The 19,670-nt window shown below is 48.6% G+C and overlaps 3 protein-coding genes across 3 annotated transcripts; all 3 read left to right on the top strand.

The window, feature by feature from the left end:
- Positions 1–6,487: 6,487 nt before the first annotated feature.
- LOC142259421 (taste receptor type 2 member 41-like) lies at positions 6,488–7,393 on the top strand. The gene has a single exon (XM_075331833.1). The coding sequence runs from the start codon at positions 6,488–6,490 to the stop codon at positions 7,391–7,393; it is 906 nt and encodes a 301-aa protein (XP_075187948.1).
- A 1,442-nt stretch (positions 7,394–8,835) lies between these two features.
- LOC142259422 (taste receptor type 2 member 2-like) lies at positions 8,836–9,630 on the top strand. Its single transcript, XM_075331834.1, has one exon. It carries the CDS (start codon positions 8,836–8,838, stop codon positions 9,628–9,630), a length of 795 nt encoding a protein of 264 aa, XP_075187949.1.
- A 2,465-nt stretch (positions 9,631–12,095) lies between these two features.
- LOC142259423 (taste receptor type 2 member 4-like) lies at positions 12,096–13,079 on the top strand. Its single transcript, XM_075331835.1, has one exon. It carries the CDS (start codon positions 12,096–12,098, stop codon positions 13,077–13,079), a length of 984 nt encoding a protein of 327 aa, XP_075187950.1.
- Positions 13,080–19,670: the final 6,591 nt, after the last annotated feature.

Raw genomic sequence — 19,670 nt, forward strand, 5'->3', positions numbered from 1 at the left:
TATTCATCTGAGGTCCCAGGTCCAGTCACACAAGTCTGACCTCCATATATTCATCTCAGGTCCCAGATCCGGTCACACAAGTCTGACCTGCATATATTCATCTGAGGTCCCAGGTCCGGTCACACAAGTCTGACCTGCATATATTCATCTCAGGTCCCAGGTCCGGTCACACAAGTCTGACCTCCATATATTCATCTCAGGTCCCAGATCCGGTCACACAAGTCTGACCTGCATATATTCATCTGAGGTCCCAGGTCCGGTCACACAAGCCTGACCTGCATATATTCATCTGAGGTCCCAGGTCCGGTCACACAAGTCTGACCTGCATATATTCATCTGAGGTCCCAGGTCCGGTCACACAAGTCTGACCTCCATATATTCATCTCAGGTCCCAGGTCCGATCACACAAGTCTGACCTCCATATATTCATCTCAGGTCCCAGATCCGGTCACACAAGTCTGACCTGCATATATTCATCTGAGGTCCCAGGTCCGGTCACACAAGTCTGACCTGCATATATTCATCTGAGGTCCCAGGTCCGGTCACACAAGTCTGACCTCCATATATTCATCTCAGGTCCCAGGTCCGATCACACAAGTCTGACCTCCATATATTCATCTCAGGTCCCAGATCCGGTCACACAAGTCTGACCTGCATATATTCATCTGAGGTCCCAGGTCCGGTCACACAAGTCTGACCTGCATATATTCATCTGAGGTCCCAGGTCCGGTCACACAAGTCTGACCTGCATATATTCATCTGAGGTCCCAGGTCCGGTCACACAAGTCTGACCTGCATATATTCATCTGAGGTCCCAGGTCCGGTCACACAAGTCTGACCTGCATATATTCATCTGAGGTCCCAGGTCCGGTCACACAAGTCTGACCTGCATATATTCATCTGAGGTCCCAGGTCCGGTCACACAAGTCTGACCTGCATATATTCATCTGAGGTCCCAGGTCCGGTCACACAAGTCTGACCTCCATATATTCATCTGAGGTCCCAGGTCCGGTCACACAAGTCTGACCTCCATATATTCATCTGAGGTCCCAGGTCCAGTCACACAAGTCTGACCTGCATATATTCATCTGAGGTCCCAGGTCTGGTCACACAAGTCTGACCTCCATATATTCATCTAAGGTCCCAGGTCCAGTCACTCAAATCTGACCTCCATATATTCATCTCAGGTCCCAGGTCCGATCACACAAGTATGACCTGCATATATTCATCTGAGGTCCCAGGTCCGGTCACACAAGTCTGACCTGCATATATTCATCTGAGGTCCCAGGTCCAGTCACACAAGTCTGACCTGCATATATTCATCTGAGGTCCCAGGTCCGGTCACACAAGTCTGACCTGCATATATTCATCTGAGATCCCAGGTCCGGTCACCCAAGCCTGAAATGTATATATTCATTTGAGATCCCAGGTCCAGTCACACAAGTCTGACCTGCATATATTCATCTGAGGTCCCAGGTCCAGTCACACAAGCCTGACCTGCATATATTCATCTGAGGTCCCAGGTCCGATCACACAAGCCTGACCTGCATATATTCATCTGAGGTCCCAGGTCCAGTCACACAAGTCTGACCTACATATATTCATCTGAGGTCCCAGGTCCGGTCACACAAGTCTGACCTGCATATATTCATCTGAGGTCCCAGGTCCAGTCACACAAGTCTGACCTGCATATATTCATCTGAGGTCCCAGGTCCGATCACACAAGCCTGACCTGCATATATTCATCTGAGGTCCCAGGTCCAGTCACACAAGTCTGACCTACATATATTCATCTGAGGTCCCAGGTCCGGTCACACAAGTCTGACCTGCATATATTCATTTGAGATCCCAGGTCCGGTCACACAAGTCTGACCTGCACATATTCATCTGAGGTCCCAGATCCGGTCACACAAGTCTGACCTGCATATATTCATCTGAGGTCCCAGATCCGGTCACACAAGTCTGACCTGCATATATTCATCTGAGGTCCCAGGTCCAGTCACACAAGTCTGACCTGCATATATTCATCTGAGATCCCAGGTCTGGTCACCCAAGCCTGAAATGTATATATTCATTTGAGATCCCAGGTCCAGTCACACAAGTTTGACCTGCATATATTCATCTGAGGTCCCAGGTCCGGTCACACAAGTCTGACCACCATATATTCATCTGAGGTCCCAGGTCCAGTCACACAAGTCTGACCTGCATATATTCATCTGAGGTCCCAGATCCGGTCACACAAGCCTGACCTGCATATATTCATCTGAGGTCCCAGGTCCAGTCACACAAGTCTGACCTGCATATATTCATCTGAGGTCCCAGGTCCAGTCACACAAGTCTGACCTCCATATATTCATCTGAGGTCTCAGGTCCGGTCACACAAGTCTGACCAGCATATATTCATCTGAGGTCCCAGGTCCAGTCACACAAGTCTGACCTGCATATATTCATCTGAGGTCCCAGGTCCAGTCACACAAGTCTGACCTGCATATATTCATCTGAGGTCCCAGATCCGGTCACACAAGTCTGACCTGACCTGCATATATTCATCTGAGGTCCCAGGTCCAGTCACACAAATCTGACCTCCATATATTCATCTGAGGTCCCAGGTCCGGTCACACAAGTCTGACCTGCATATATTCATTTGAGATCCCAGATCCGGTCACACAAGTCTGACCTGACCTGCATATATTCATCTGAGGTCCTAGGTCCAGTCACACAAGTCTGACCTGCATATATTCATCTGAGGTCCCAGGTCTGGTCACACAAGTCTGACCTGCATATATTCATCTGAGGTCCCAGGTCCGGTCACACAAGTCTGACCTGCATATATTCATTTGAGATCCCAGGTCCGGTCACACAAGTCTGACCTGCATATATTCATCTGAGGTCCCAGGTCCAGTCACACAAGTCTGACCTGCATATATTCATCTGAGGTCCCAGGTCCGGTCACACAAGTCTGACCTGCATATATTCATTTGAGATCCCAGGTCCGGTCACACAAGTCTGACCTGCATATATTCATCTGAGGTCCCAGGTCCGGTTACACAAGTCTGACCTGCATATATTCATCTGAGGTCCCAGGTCTGGTCACACAAGTCTGACCTGCATATATTCATCTGAGGTCCCAGGTCCGGTCACACAAGTCTGACCTGCATATATTCATCTGAGGTCCTAGGTCCAGTCACACAAGTCTGACCTGCATATATTCATCTGAGGTCCCAGGTCCGGTCACACAAGTCTGACCTCCATATATTCATCTGAGGTCCCAGGTCCGGTCACACAAGTCTGACCTGCATATATTCATCTGAGGTCTCAGGTCCGGTCACACAAGTCTGACCTGCATATATTCATCTGAGGTCCCAGGTCCAGTCACACAAATCTGACCTCCATATATTCATCTGAGGTCCCAGGTCCGGTCACACAAGTCTGACCTGCATATATTCATTTGAGATCCCAGGTCCGGTCACACAAGTCTGACCTGCACATATTCATCTGAGGTCCCAGATCCGGTCACACAAGTCTGACCTGCACATATTCATTTGAGGTCCCAGGTCCGGTCACACAAGTCTGACCTCCATATATTCATCTGAGGTCCCAGGTCCGGTCACACAAGTCTGACCACCATATATTCATCTGAGGTCCCAGGTCCGGTCACACAAGCCTGACCTGCACATATTCATCTGAGGTCCCAGGTCCGGTCACACAAGTCTGACCTCCATATATTCATCTGAGGTCCCAGGTCCAGTCACACAAGTCTGACCTGCATATATTCATCTGAGGTCCCAGGTCCAGATACTCCTGTCTGACCTCCATATATTGATCTGAGGTCCCATGGATGTGAAGTCTGTGGTGGGTCTCATCCTTTTGACTCTAATAACATAGACTGGAGTAGGCATACTGTGATTTACCTTATTGACCGTTTCCTGTTGATGGTTTGTTTCTGGAGAAGATAGAATATGGAGACAAGAAACATCATTATACAACCCCTGGCAAAAATTCTGGCCTCCCCCGGCTCTGAGGATGTTCATTCAGTTGTTTACTTTTGTTTATAAAAAGCAGATCACAGACGGCACCAAACTAAAGTCATTTCAAATGGCAACTTTCTGGCTTGAAGAAACACTCAAAAAAAATCATGAAAACATAATGTGCAGCCAGTAACGGTTACTTTTGAAGACCAAACAGGGGGAAAAATTATGGAATCACTCTATTCTAAGGTAAAAATAATGAAATCACCCTGTAAATTTTCATTCCCAGAACTAATACCTGAATCAAATAAAATCTGCTTGTTAGTCTGCATCTAAAAAGGAGTGATCACACCTTGGAGAGCTGCTGCACCAAGTGGACTGACATGAATCATGGCTCCAACACGAGAGATGTCAATTGAAACAAAGGAGAGGATTATCCATCTCTTAAAAGAGGGTAAATCATCACGCAATGTTGTAAAATGTTGGTTGTTCACAGTCAGCTGTGTCTAAAATCTGGACCAAATACAAACAACATGGGGAGGTGGTTAAAGGCAAACATACTGGTAGACCAAGGAAGACATCAAAGTGCCAAGATAGGAAACTTAAAGCAATATGTCTCCAAAACAGGAAATGCAAAACAAAACAAATGAGGAACGAATGGGAGGAAACTGGAGTCAATGTCTGTGACCAAACTGTAAGAAACCACCTAAAGGAAATGGGATTTAGATACAGAAAAGCTAAACAATAAAAAGATGACTGCCTGAAGAGAACATGTAAATTTCCAAGGTCATTGATGATATAGGGCTGCATGTCAGGTAAAGGCACTGGGGAGATGGCTGTCATTACTTCTTCAATAAATGGCCAAGTTTACATTGAAATTTTGGACACTTTTCTTATCCCATCAATTGAAAGGATGTTTGGGGATGATGAAATCATTTATCAAGATGATAATGCATCCTGACATAGAGCAAAAACTGTGACAACATTCCTTGAAAGAAGACACATAAGGTCAATGACATGGCCTGCAAATAGTCCGGATCTCAATCCAATTGAAAATCTTTGGTGGAAGTTAAAAAAAATGGTCCATGACAAGATCCAACCTGCAAAGCTGATCTGCAACAGCAATCAGAGAACGCTGAAGCCAGATTGATGAAGATACTGTTTGTCACTCATTAAGTCCATGCCTCAGAGACTTCAAGCTGTTATATAAGCCAGAGGTGGTGCCACAACCTACCAGTGATGTATTGGACTGTTCTTTTGTTTGTTTGTTTTTCATGATTCCATTATTTTTACCTCATAATTGAGTGATTCCACAATTTCCCCCCCCTGTTTGGTGTTGAAAAGTAACCGTTACTGACTGCACATTGTGTTTTCTTGAATTTTTACTGTGTCTTAAAGCCAGAAAGTCGCCATGTGAAATGACTTTAGTTTTGTGCCGTCTGTGATCCTCTTTTTATAAACAAAAGTAAACAACTGAATGAATGTCCTCAGAGCCACTGGAGGCCAGAATTTTTGCCAGGGGTTGTATCTGCTCTGAGTTTCTCCAACTTCTGATTCTCCATCTTGATGCCCACCCAAATCAAGATGTTGTTCTTGAATCTTCATATGTTCTGGCATGGTGTCATAACATCATTGACTCGTCCTGCTCATGGTTGTCCTCCTGCCTCTTCTTCTATTTCTTACTGTATCACATCTGATATTCCTTTTCTTTCTCATCTCCTAGAAACATTTCCTTGGGATGGCTGCATTGTCAACAAGTGCATCTTGTCGCTTGTACACAACATTTAGGGCTGAAAAGTCCTCTCCTAATCCATCTGTAGGATCAGTGGACATTGCTCTCCGGTGCAGACCAATGACATGGGAGATTGGCTTATTATGAAGGTTCATGTTCCATCCATTGTGTTCAGGCTGAATATATTTATGGATTCTTCTTCTTCTGTAACCTGTGACTCTTCAGTTCATCTCCAGCCAGGATTGGGGCATTGGATCCCTCTCTGTCCCCGTTGTCCACCCTGTAGGGTGATGGGTGCTTGAGGCCTGTGCACCGTCTATTGGTCATCACAACAGCAGGATCTCTGAGTGAAATAAGATAGACATCCCCGTTAACTTTCCTCATACTCTCATCCTACCCCTCTTATAACCATAAATCTTCCTGCCGATGGCGGGAACACAGAAGTCGATTCTTTACAAACTGTATTTAGGATGGTTTGATTCTCACTCAGTAAAGGACAGATCAATAAATGGTAAACTTTTGATGACCCTTGTGGCACGTCTTCACGCCTTTGTCCTGGGACCTTTCTTCAGTTTGGCCTGATGGCTTTATTAGCCCCAATAACAATTGTTTTTCTGTTTTGTCACATTCCTATTGACACTGACCACATTAAAGCAATTCTAAGGACACAAGAAAGTCTACATCTGCAAGTCAGTATGCAAATCCAGTGCCTGGAAACAAAATTGTAATGGTTTCTAGTTTACTAGCGCTCAACCACTGACAATACAACAACCACCAGCACCTCCCGATGGAGCTGGGACTCCTAGCCCTGGGGGACTTCATATTTTTGGATTTATCTGTCGGATTGTTCTCCAATGTGCTGATCACATATATGAGCTGTAGAGGCTGGAGAAGCGGAGGACAGCAGAGTCCGGCAGACACAATCCTCCTCAGTCTGGGGCTGTGTAACCTCCTCATGCAGAGTCTTCTGATGGGCAGCATCATGATCTATCACTTCTGGATTCAGATCTTCCTATCAGATCATTTCTTTCAGTGGTTGTATGGGGTGTACACCCCGATAGCTGCATGTAGCTCCTGGATGACCTCCTGGCTCTGCATCTTCTACTGCATCAAAATTACAACCTTCCAGTTCCAGTTCTTTGTGTGGATGAAGTCCCGGTTTTCAGCTGCTCTTCCTTGGCTAATCATTACGTCAATTGCTTTGTCTTTTGTGGTCATTTCTCCATTATCTTCAAATTTAACCACAAGTCCAAGTTGTGGTAATAGCACAGAATGGAGGAGTAATTCTTTCCTCCTAGTTGTGGAGACCAGCACGTTTCTGCCCATCATTGTCCTGTGGTGCTGCCTGCCATGTCTTCTGATCTTCATGTCCTTAGGTTTGACATTGGCTTCCCTGGTTCTTCATGTCCTTAGAATGAAGAAATCGTCCAGCTTCAGGGATTCACAGATCTCCGCTCATGTTAATAGCATAAAGACCATGGCTTCTCTCCTAGCGCTCTACATTACCTTCTACTCATCCCAACTCATCCTACTGCTGAACGTCTTCACTTTCGCCTCCACAGGATTCTGGTTCTTCCTCCTCTTGCATTATTCTTTCTGCACCCTGCAAGGAATTATCCTGATACTGGGGAATCCAAAACTGTACAACACCTTGCTGAATGTTTACAATCGCATGAAAATAATAAGGAAATGATGGGAAATAAGGGCAAAAAGACACGTAAGTCACAAAATGATTCACAGATCTAAGGAGCTTCAATGATGGAACAACTAGAAAGCTGAACGACCGGGAAATTGTACAATTGTCCTCAGTGAGATAGAAGACATCTTGTATTTGTACAGGTCTTCTCATTTATCTCATCTTTTTCTTCTCATTCCTGTGATTCTTCTCTTTTTTCCTTTCATTGCTTTGAACGGTCTTCTCCATTTTCTTCTTCTTCTTCCTTACGTTTTTAGATTCAATTACTTGGCCTCCTCAGTCTTTAGCTTTTGTTGATTCTTCTGTTTCTCCACTTTCGGCCTCTGATTCTTCGCTTTCTTCTTGTTGTTTCTTACGTTTTTAGATTGAATTATTTGGCCTCTCAGTCTTTAGCTTCTTTTGATTCTTCTGTTCCTCCACATTGGGCCTCTGATTCTTCTTCTACTTCTTCTTGTTCCTTACATTTTTAGATTGAATTATTTGTCCTCCTCAGTCTTTGGCTTCTTTTGATTATTTTTCTGTTCCTCCACATTGGGCCTCTGATTCTTCTTCTACTTCTTGTTCCTTACGTTTTTAGATTGAATTACTTGGCCTCCTCAGTCTTTAGATTCTTTTGATTCTTCTGTTCCTCCACATTCGACTCTGATTCTTCTCCTTCTTGTTCCTTACGTTTTTAGATTGAATTACTTGGCCTCCTCAGTCTTTAGCTTCTTTGATTCTTCTGTTCCTCCACATTCGACTCTGATTCTTCTTCTTCTTGTTCCTTACGTTTTTAGATTGAATTTCTTGGCCTCCTCAGTCTTTAGCTTCTTTTGATTCTTCTGTTCCTCCACATTCGACTCTGATTCTTCTCCTTCTTCTTGTTCCTTACGTTTTTAGATTGAATTACTTGGCCTTCTCAGTCTTTAGCTTCTTTTAATTATTCTCCTGTTCCTCCACATTCGGCCTCTGATTCTTCTTCTCCTTTCTTCATTTTCTTATTTTTTTCCATCTTCTTTATTATGACATGTGCGGTTCATCTTCATAGTGAATTGTTTTGTTTATTCCTTGTAATCTTGTTCCTATCTAGTACAGCCCAAGCCGACAATGTAATGGGGGGATAGAGCCTAAATATCCTTCACATTCTTTTTTAACCCTGTCCATTCTCCAGAAAAGAACTTTTTTTCTTGTTACACTAATTCCGGTGTTGCCGACACTGCAATAGCCGAGCTACTTTGCATTAGTCAAATTCCAGACATTATATAGTAAGAGACTGTAATGATGAGCAAGAAGCGGCAGATCTCCACCTCAATATGTGGGTCCTGATGTATTTAGTCTTTTTTAGTCTTGAAGGAGCAGTATCTATTTCTTTGAATGCATGGATAGTCATTATCAATGTGAAAAGCCTCAGAGGCGGCTGGAGGCTGCCCCCATCAGACGTCATCCATATGGTTACGGGAATGGTGAACATCACTCTGCGGGCTTTTCTGTTTGGAAACTTTTTTGGCTTGTGGTTCTCGGCTTCCTACATGACGTTGGCGTTCAGTGTGACCATTATCCCTCTGCCCTTCCTGATGTTCTACACATTTTGGCTGACCGCCTTTCTCTGTGCCCATTACTGTACCACCATCACCAATTTCAGCCATACCTGTTTTCCTTGGATGAAGAGATGTCTGACAACGTTCTTTCCTTACCTCATCGTATTCTCTGGATTTGGTTCATTGATCATCAGTATTCCAGCAATTTGGATTCTTTTTCTTAAAATTCAGGAACAACATTTAGGGAATACGACACTGACCAGTGTGGTGATAGCATCTAAAAGCATTGAGTACACTGTGATGTCCAACGTGCTGGGATGTTTTCTGCCCTTCATGGTGGTTCTCATCTCGCTCATCATCTCTGTTTCATCCCTTCTAAGACACATATGGAACATAAAGCAGAACAATCCGGAGTCTCTTCATCCTAATCTCCGGCCCTACGTCAATGCTATAATAACAATGATTCTGTTAATAACATTGTCAGGAATATTCTACACGGCAGAGACCATTGTCTTCTACTCCAAGTCAATGAGTGACATGAGTTCCATAGTTAGCTGGTCTCTAATAGTTGTCTTTCCTACAGCAAAAGCCATCATCATGATCCAGGCTAGCCTCAAACTGAGGACAACAATCCTGAGGGCAATCTGTCCAAGCAAACTGGTGAAGAACACAAAAATTCTGGGAACCCTGAACTTAACCCAACAGGCAGAACACTGATCCTAGAGGGTTCACCTAGGAGGAGCACTGTAGCATGCCCTCACTTACATGGAGCCCCTTATTAGTTAGCCACATAGACTGTTACATAGTCAGTCCTCGTACTCCACACATTCATATACTGGGATTGAGCTTCAGGTGTGACTGGTACCATTCCAGATAAACATTACACATATCCTACGAGGAGGCCATGAGGCTCATAGTGTTTGTAGAATGATATGTTCTGGATCCGTAGACATGATCCCAGGATTCCTTATATTATGTTAATTCATGATCATTGTTTCTGATTTTTGTTGCCCTTCCATCCCCCGGCTCCCCCTGTATAGTAGCCCGTCTATAGTGGGCTTTATCAGCAGTTCATCTTCTACTAAAGAAGCTCCCACCAAACCTGTTATTGCCTAAACCTGTGAGAGTGTGCGTGCAGTGCTAGTGCGGTCATGTACTCACCGATCGCATCCTCGCCAGTTCCCAGGTTCTCTTCTTCTGTCTCCCCGGACTACACTGTGCTCTATCGGTGAGCCGGTAGAGGCTTTTACAATGTAAGTCTATGGAGCCTCAGAACCAGGCTGAGAACGAGACTCCATAGACTTACATTGTAAAAGAGACATATAGTCTGGACTTCTCATATTTTACATATACATTAAAGTTTTATATAGGAAGTGCCTGCAAGGACTGAGCCTTTCAAAGAGACCTGATCACACCATATATCCTTCAAAGGTAGATAGAAGGCCGCATTAGATGGATGGAGCCAGCTGCCCTGTATAGATTATTATTATTATTATTTATTTATAGAGCAGCATTGATTCCATGGAGCTGTACATGAGAAGGGGGTTACATACAAAATACATATACAAGTTACAGTAGACAGACTAGTACAGAGGGAAGAGGGCCCTGCCCTTGCGGGCTTACATTCTATAGGATTATGGGGAGGAGACAATAGGTGGGGTGTAGGTCAGGTGGCAGCTCCGCACGGTGGTGGGGCGGCAGCTCCGCACGGTGGTGGGGCGGCAGCTCCGCACGGTGGTCGGGCGGCAGCGAGTTCATTGTAGATTGTAGGCATTTCTGAACAGGTGGGTTTTCAGGTTCCGTTTGAAGTTTGCAAGGGTAGGGGATAGTCTGACGTGTTGAGGCAGCGAGTTCCAGGAGACTGGGGATGCTCGGGAGAAGTCTTGAAGTCGGTTGCGTGAGGAGCGAATGAGAGAGGAGGAGAGAAGGAGATCTTGGGAGGACCGGAGGTGACGTGTTGCAGTGTAGTGGGAGAGTAGTTCAGAGATATACAGAGGAGACAGATTATGGATGGTTTTGTAGGTCAGCGGTAGTAGTTTGAATTGGATACGGTGGAAGATTGGAAGCCAGTGGAGGGACATGCAGAGAGGAGAAGTGGGGTGGTAGTGAGGCGAGAGGTGGATCAGTCGGGCAGCAGAGTTAAGGATGGACTGGAGAGGGGCGAGCGTGTTGGCAGGGAGACCACAGAGGAGGATGTTACAGTAGTCGAGGCGGGAGATTATGAGGGCATGCACTAGCATTTTAGTAGATTGCAATTTAGTAGATGATCCCATACTGCTGTCTATACCCTCTAGATGGAGACATGAACCCATTATATACACCCGATGCACCAGCTCTACCATACAGTGTGCACCGTAGTTGTCTCATCCCCCGGTTGCCCGATGTGGTTAGGACTGTATTCACATCATCCACATCTGGGGTGACAAAAATAGAAACAAAATGATCCAACGAATGGGGATGGAATAGTCTTAAAATATCTCCGTTTCCCTCTTTTCTACCTGCAATCTGTTTTTTAGCTGGATCAAAAATATCTGCGTAACTTATTTGTCTGGTCAAAAAAAAACTTCAGTAACTGAAGCTGCTTTTTCTTTTTTTAATACTTAAGCCGTTGGGAAATGGACACTAACCGATGGTCGTCCATTATGTCCTCCATTATCGGATCCGTTTCTCAAGCACCGCTCATCCCCAGAACTCGTGACAGAGACGTCGCCAGTAAAAACAAGTCCAAAACAAACAACAAATATGGATGAAAAGCAGAAACTAAGGTGGGCTTCCATATTTGCTCTAATTGTATCAGATCTAGTTTATGTAACACTGGACGTGTCACATGAGGAAGACAAGTGGACATCTGAAGTATCTGTCATGGGTCAGTAATGGAGCTTGTTATGGTCCCTTCTCCACGAGTCTTGATGTTGTATGGCAGAGTAACTCATCATCATCATGGTTCTCATCATCATCGCTCTGTTGGCTTCTGCTTGCAGTTATCACCAATGATTGGGTGATTAGAAATGATGAGATCTGTTGTCAGACTTAATTTTAGACCTCGTCATCTTCCACCAGGAAAGCCAAATGAACATGGAAACCAGACACCTCCCAACTTACATTGTTAATCTTACCCATTAACGTCCGTGGACAGTTCAGATGACACATTGTGCTCTCGGCAGCCGTGACACGATCTTCTCATGTCGTCTGCTCGGGATATATCTCGAGTGATTGTTGGCTTTGTTACAGGGTTCACCGGGATCTGCCTGAACTCGATGATCATAGGGGTGAATTTCAGGGACTGGCACCAGGGCATCCACCTGAGTTCCTGTGATTTACTTCTCAGTTTGATCGGGATTATTAATGTCCTTTTCCAGACGGATTTAGTCTTGGATATGATCTTCAGGGGCTTTGAAACTTACATAATGTTGGCCAGAGAGATTCATTTAAGGGTCCTCCACGTCCTGGTATTTTTGGCTTCCTGTAACTACTGGTCCACAGTCTGGCTCTGCAACTACTATTGCCTAAGAATCGTCAGCTTCAGCAATGGCCTCCTGCTCCTCCTGAAGATGAGAATCTCCACATATCTGCCCAAGCTGCTGGTCATATCGGCTGCACTGTCTGTCTGCGTGGCAGTGCCGGCCGTCTGGACTATGTACCTGGTGCCTCCTCAAGAGCTTGAGCTGAACACTTCTTCATCTCACAAGATTATCGCCATAACGTTCCCCTATAAAGTGATTCTTATGTGTGGGACAATTACACCTTTAATTTTGACCCTCATACCCACAGTATTGACTCTGAACTCTCTCTGGAGACACATCATCATAATGAAGAAGAACATGCTAGGGTCAAGCAAAGCTCGAACATGTGCCCACGTCACAGCCACAAGGACCATGGTGCTTCTCCATACTCTCCATATGGTCTTCTACATCTCTTCCATCTCCATCATATTGCACGCATTCAATGTAGAGGACATCTCCCAGCACGTCAGCTGGCTCTTCATATTCTCCCACTCTACATTGCAGGCCATTATAATCATACATGGAAACTCCAAACTGAGGACATCTGGGAATCAAATCATCAAGAAAATTGGAAACTGGTGTTGGACAATTCATGGAGACCACGCTGGATCAGAACTTCACGAATCAACCAGCAAATTTCCAAGTTTTCCTAAACATCCCTGAAGAGATGGGACAAATAATACTTAAAGGGGCCGTCCACATTTGGGGACAACGTTCTTTTACTTTAGATACATGTTTGTGGTTAATAATCATTGATGGAGTTGGGTTTCATTACATGTTTTGCAGTTTGTCTTTTAGTCTTTGTTTCCTGCACATTCTACATTGATGTGGTCTGTGGTGAGAGAAGCTCCGGAGACGTCAGATGTCACCACAGACTGTCCGACAGTCACAGCTCACGCCCCGGACATGTACTCACCGGCGGCTACAGGAGGAAAGGCTCAAAATCCAGAGGGAAAACGGATCCTGGACCTAATTACAAAACAAATATCTCCAAAGATGGAGAACGGCTGTAATGGATGAAGGGAAATGTGTCACTAATGTCCTAATAAATATCCAGAGGTCACATCACACATGGACAAGCGAAGCTGCAAGACTGATGGGGAGAGGATGATGGTAATGATGATGATGATGATAGTGGTGATGATGGTGATGAAGATGAAGTTTATGACAATGATCATGTTAATGATTATGGTGATGATGATGTTTTTCATGATGTTGGTGATGATGATGCTGATGTTATTGATCATGATGATGATGTTTTTCATGATGTTGGTGATGATGACGATGTTATGGATGTTGGTGACGCTGTAATTCATGATGTTGGTGATGATGCTGATGTTATGGATGTTGGTGACGCTGTAATTCATGATGTTGGGGATGATGATATTACTGATGATGTTTGTGGTGATGATGATGATGATGATGATGATTGTATTGATCGTATTAGTGGTGTGATGATGTTATTGATGATGTTGGTGATGATGATGATGTGGAGACACCAGGGTCTGCTTTCCTGGCTGTCTTTCTAAAGACCGCACAGACCAGGGTTCATCCCACTGACCGCTCGCTCTCCTTCCCCGTGGGCAGAGCACTACACAGACAACACAGGGTGCGGGAGCCCGCCATTGGTAAGACTTTATTAATCACCAGTAGAGATGAGTGAACAGATTTGGTTCAATTTCACCAATCTCAGATTCGGTACGAGCATTGGCCGGTTAATTTTGGCTCGGCTACCCGAACACTTTGCTCAAAAGTCAGCAATGTTCAGTAACTGTTCATTTGCACAAAAGACCACTCCCAACCTTATCACAGCCATGTGACGTATTAGCATACCTGTGATTGGCCAGGGAAATGACTGTAAAAAAAGGAAGCAAAAGGGTTAAAGCATGCCATACTTACCAAGTCTCCCCGAGGCTGTAACTGCTCCTGCGGCTGTATCTGCTCCTGCGGCTGTAACTGCTCCTGCGGCTGTAACTGCTCCCGCGGCTGTATCTGCTCCTGCGGCTGTATCTGCTCCTGCGGCTGTATCTGCTCCTGCGGCTGTAACTGCTCTTGCAGCTGTAACTGCTCCCGCGGCTGTATCTGCTCCTGTGGCTGTAACTGCTCCTGCGGCTGTAACTGCTCCTGCGGCTGTAACTGCTCCCGCGGCTGTATCTGCTCCTGTGGCTGTAACTGCTCCTGCGGCTGTAACTGCTCCTGCGGCTGTAACTGCTCCCGCGGCTGTATTTGCTCCTGCGGCTGTATCTGCTCCTGTGGCTGTAACGGATACTGCGTGTGTAACTGCTCATGTGGTTGTAACTGCTCCCGTGGCTGTAACTGCTTCCGCGGCTGTACCTGCTCCTGCGGCTGTAACTGCTCCTGCGGCTGTAACTGCTCCCGCGGCTGTAACTGCTCCTGCGGCTGTATCTGCTCCTGCGGCTGTAACTGCTCCCGCGGCTGTAACTGCTCCTGCAGCTGTATCTGCGGCTGTAACTGCTCCTGCGGCTGTAACTGCTCCCATGGCTGTAACGGATACTGCGGCTGTAACTGCTCCCGTGGCTATATCTGCTCCTGCCACTGTATCTGCTCCTGTCGCTGTAACTGCTCCTGCCACTGTAACTGCTCCCGCGGCTGCAACTGCTCCTGCGGCTGTAACTGCTCCCGCGGCTGTATCTGCTCCTAAGGCTGTAACTGCTCCTGCCGCTGTAACTGCTCCCGCGGCTGTATCTGCTCCCGCAGCTGTATCTGCTCCTGCGGCTGTATCTGCTCCTGTGGCTGTAACGGATACTGCGTGTGTAAGTGCTCATGTGGCTGTAACTGCTCATGTGGTTGTAACTGCTCCCGCGGCTGTATCTGCTCCTAAGGCTGTAACTGCTCCTGCCGCTGTAACTGCTCCCGCGGCTGTATCTGCTCCCACAGCTGTATCTGCTCCTGCGGCTGTATCTGCTCCTGCGGCTGTAACGGATACTGCGTGTGTAAGTGCTCATGTGGCTGTAACTGCTCATGTGGTTGTAACTGCTCCCGTGGCTGTATCTGCTCCTGCGGCTGTAACTGCTCCTGCGGCTGTAACTGCTCCCGTGGCTGTATCTGCTCCTGCGGCTGTATCTGCTCCTGCGGCTGTAACTGCTCCCGCGGCTGTATCTGCTCCCGCGGCTGTATCTGCTCCAGCGGCTGTATCTGCTCCAGCGGCTGTATCTGCTCCTGCGGCTGTAACTGCTCCTGCGGCTGTAACTGCTCCTGCGGCTGTAACTGCTCCCGTGGCTGTATCTGCTCCTGTGGCTGTAACTGCTCTTGCGGCTGTAACTGCTCCTGCGGCTGTAACTGCTCCCGCGGCTGTATCTGCTCCTGTGGCTGTAACTGCTCCCGTGGCTGTAACTGCTCCCGCGGCTGTATCTGCTCCTGCGGCTGTAACTGCTCCTGCGGCTGTAACTGCTCCCGTGGCTGTATCTGCTCCTGCGGCTGTAACTGCTCCTGCGGCTGTAACTGCTCCCGCGGCTGTATCTGCTCCCGCGGCTGTATCTGCTCCAGCGGCTGTATCTGCTCCTGCGGCTGTAACTGCTCCTGCGGCTGTATCTGCTCCTGTGGCTGTAACTGCTCTTGCGGCTGTAACTGCTCCTGCGGCTGTAACTGCTCCCGTGGCTGTATCTGCTCCTGTGGCTGTAACTGCTCCTGCGGCTGTAACTGCTCCCGCGGCTGTATCTGCTCCTGCGGCTGTAACTGCTCCTGCGGCTGTAACTGCTCCCGTGGCTGTAACTGCTCCTGCGGCTGTAACTGCTCCCGGGGCTGTATCTGCTCCCGCGGCTGTAACTGCTCCCGCGGCTGTAACTGCTCCTGCCGCTGTAACTTCTCCCGCGGCTGTAACTGCTCCCGCGGCTGTAACTGCTCTTGCAGCTGTATCTGCTTCTGTGGCTGTAACTGCTCCTGCAGCTGTATCTGCTCCTGCGGCTGTATCTGCTCCTGTGGCTGTAACGGATACTGCGTGTGTAACTGCTCATGTAGCTGTAACTGCTCATGTGGTTGTAACTGCTCCCGTGGCTGTAACTGCTTCCGCAGCTGTAACTGCTCCCGGGGCTGTATCTGCTCCCGCGGCTGTAACTGCTCCCGCGGCTGTAACTGCTCCCGCGGCTGTAACTGCTCTCGCGGCTGTAACTGCTCTTGCAGCTGTATCTGCTCCTGTGGCTGTAACTGCTCCTGCGGCTGTATCTGCTCCTGCGGCTGTATCTGCTCCTGTGGCTGTAACGGATACTGCGTGTGTAACTGCTCATGTGGCTGTAACTGCTCATGTGGTTGTAACTGCTCCCGTGGCTGTAACTGCTTCCGCGGCTGTACCTGCTCCTGCGGCTGTAACTGCTCCTGCGGCTGTAACTGCTCCCGCGGCTGTAACTGCTCCTGCGGCTGTATCTGCTCCTGCGGCTGTAACTGCTCCTGCGGCTGTAACTGCTCCCGTGGCTGTAACGGATACTGCGGCTGTAACTGCTCCCGTGGCTATATCTGCTCCTGCGGCTGTATCTGCTCCTGTCGCTGTAACTGCTCCTGCCACTGTAACTGCTCCCGCGGCTGTAACTGCTCCCGCGGCTGTAACTGCTCCCGCAGCTGTATCTGCTCCTAAGGCTGTATCTGCTCCTGCGGCTGTAACTGCTCCTGCGGCTGTAACTGCTCCTGCGGCTGTATCTGCTCCTGCGGCTGTATCTGCTCCTGTGGCTGTAACGGATACTGCGTGTGTAACTGCTCATGTGGCTGTAACTGCTCATGTGGTTGTAACTGCTCCCGTGGCTGTAACTGCTTCCGCGGCTGTACCTGCTCCTGCGGCTGTAACTGCTCCCGCGGCTGTAACTGCTCCCGCGGCTGTAACTGCTCCTGCGGCTGTATCTGCTCCTGCGGCTGTAACTGCTCCTGCGGCTGTAACTGCTCCCGTGGCTGTAACGGATACTGCGGCTGTAACTGCTCCCGTGGCTATATCTGCTCCTGCGGCTGTATCTGCTCCTGTCGCTGTAACTGCTCCTGCCACTGTAACTGCTCCCGCGGCTGTAACTGCTCCCGCGGCTGTAACTGCTCCCGCAGCTGTATCTGCTCCTAAGGCTGTATCTGCTCCTGCGGCTGTAACTGCTCCCGCGGCTGTAACTGCTCCCGCGGCTGTATCTCCTCCTGCGGCTGTAACTGCTCCCATGGCTGTAACTGCTCCTGCAGCTGTATCTGCTCCTGCGGCTGTAACTGCTCCCACGGCTGTAACTGCTCCCGCAGCTGTATCTGCTCCTGCGGCTGTAACTGCTCCCACGGCTGTAACTGCTCCCGGGGCTGTAACTGCTCCCACGGCTGTATATGCTCCCACAGCTGTAACTGCTCTTGCGGCTGTAACTGCTCCTGCAGCTGTAACTGCTCCTGTGGCTGTAACTGCTCCTGCAGCTGTAACTGCTCCTGCGGCTGTAACTGCTCCCACGGCTGTAACTGCTCCTGCGGCTGTAACTGCTCCTGCGGCTATAACTGCTCCTGCGGCTGTAACTGCTCCTGTGGCTGTATCTGCTCCTGCGGCTGTAACTGCTCCTGCAGCTGTAACTTCTCCTGTGGCTGTAACTGCTCCTGTAACTGCTCCCGTGGCTGTAACTGCTCCTGTAACTGCTCCTGCGGCTGTAACTGCTCCTGTGGCTGTAACTGCTCCTGCGGCTGTAACTGCTCCTGCTCCTGTAACTGCTCCTGCTCCTGTAACTGCTCCTGTGGCTGTAACTGCTCCTGTAAACTGCTCCCGCAGCTGTAACTGCTCCTGTGGCTGTAACTGCTCCTGTGGCTGTAACTGTTCCCACGGCTGTAACTGCTCCTGTGGCTGTAACTGCTCCTGCGGCTGTAACTGTTCCCGCGGCTGTAACTGGTCCCGTGGCTGTAACTGGTCCCGTGGCTGTAACTGCTCCCGTGGCTGTAACTGCTCCTGCGGCTGTAACTGCTCCTGTAACTGCTCCTGTAGCTGTAACTGCTCCTGTAACTGCTCCCGCAGCTGTAACTGCTCCTGTGGCTGTAACTGCTCCTGTGGCTGTAACTGCTCCTGCGGCTGTAACTGCTCCTGCGGCTGTAACTGCTCCTGCGGCTGTAACTGCTCCCGTGGCTGTAACTGCTCCCGCGGCTGTAACTGCTCCTGCGGCTGTAACTGCTCCCGCGGCTGTAACTGCTCCTGCGGCTGTAACTGCTCCCGCGGCTGTAACTGCTCCTGTGGCTGTAACTGCTCCCGCGGCTGTAACTGCTCCCGCGGCTCTAACTGCTCCCGCGGCTGTAACTGCTCCTGTGGCTGTAACTGATCCCGTGGCTGTAACTGCTCCTGTGGCTGTAACTGCTCCCACGGCTGTAACTGCTCCCGCGGCTCTAACTACTCCCGCGGCTGTAACTGCTCCTGTGGCTGTAACTGCTCCTGTAACTGCTCCCGCAGCTGTAACTGCTCCTGTGGCTGTAACTGCTCCTGTGGCTGTAACTGCTCCTGCGGCTGTAACTGCTCCTGCGGCTGTAACTGCTCCTGCGGCTGTAACTGCTCCCGTGGCTGTAACTGCTCCCGCGGCTGTAACTGCTCCTGCGGCTGTAACTGCTCCCGCGGCTGTAACTGCTCCTGCGGCTGTAACTGCTCCCGCGGCTGTAACTGCTCCTGTGGCTGTAACTGCTCCCGCGGCTGTAACTGCTCCCGCGGCTCTAACTGCTCCCGCGGCTGTAACTGCTCCTGTGGCTGTAACTGATCCCGTGGCTGTAACTGCTCCTGTGGCTGTAACTGCTCCCGCGGCTGTAACTGCTCCCGCGGCTCTAACTACTCCCGCGGCTGTAACTGCTCCTGTGGCTGTAACTGATCCCGTGGCTGTAACTGCTCCTGTGGCTGTAACTGATCCCGTGGCTGTAACTGCTCCTGCGGCTGTAACTGCTCCCGCGGCTGTAACTGCTCCTGTGGCTGTAACTGCTCCCGCGGCTGTAACTGCTCCCGCGGCTCTAACTGCTCCCGCGGCTGTAACTGCTCCTGTGGCTGTAACTGATCCCGTGGCTGTAACTGCTCCCGTGGCTGTAACTGCTCCTGTGGCTGTAACTGCTCCTGCGGCTGTAACTGCTCCTGTGGCTGTAACTGCTCCTGTGGCTGTAACTGTTCCCGCGGCTGTATCTGACTTGGCGTCTATACTTCCAGGGCCAATAATTATTGGTGAACCAAACATTGAATGGTTTGCTCATCACTAATCACCAACAGGCAAAAACATTGTACATTTACTGCAAGAACATATGGTGGTACAAGCAACAGGGTCTCCGCGTTCCACTGGC

The sequence above is a fragment of the Anomaloglossus baeobatrachus genome (genome assembly GCF_048569485.1).
Source record: "Anomaloglossus baeobatrachus isolate aAnoBae1 chromosome 7 unlocalized genomic scaffold, aAnoBae1.hap1 SUPER_7_unloc_3, whole genome shotgun sequence".
Lineage (NCBI taxonomy): Eukaryota > Metazoa > Chordata > Amphibia > Anura > Aromobatidae > Anomaloglossus > Anomaloglossus baeobatrachus.

Bases quoted from the DNA above. Each gene is read 5' to 3' on its own strand.
- LOC142259421 (XM_075331833.1), top strand. From the start codon at position 6,488: ATGGAGCTGGGACTCCTAGCCCTGGGGGACTTCATATTTTTGGATTTA.
- LOC142259422 (XM_075331834.1), top strand. From the start codon at position 8,836: ATGGTGAACATCACTCTGCGGGCTTTTCTGTTTGGAAACTTTTTTGGC.
- LOC142259423 (XM_075331835.1), top strand. From the start codon at position 12,096: ATGTCGTCTGCTCGGGATATATCTCGAGTGATTGTTGGCTTTGTTACA.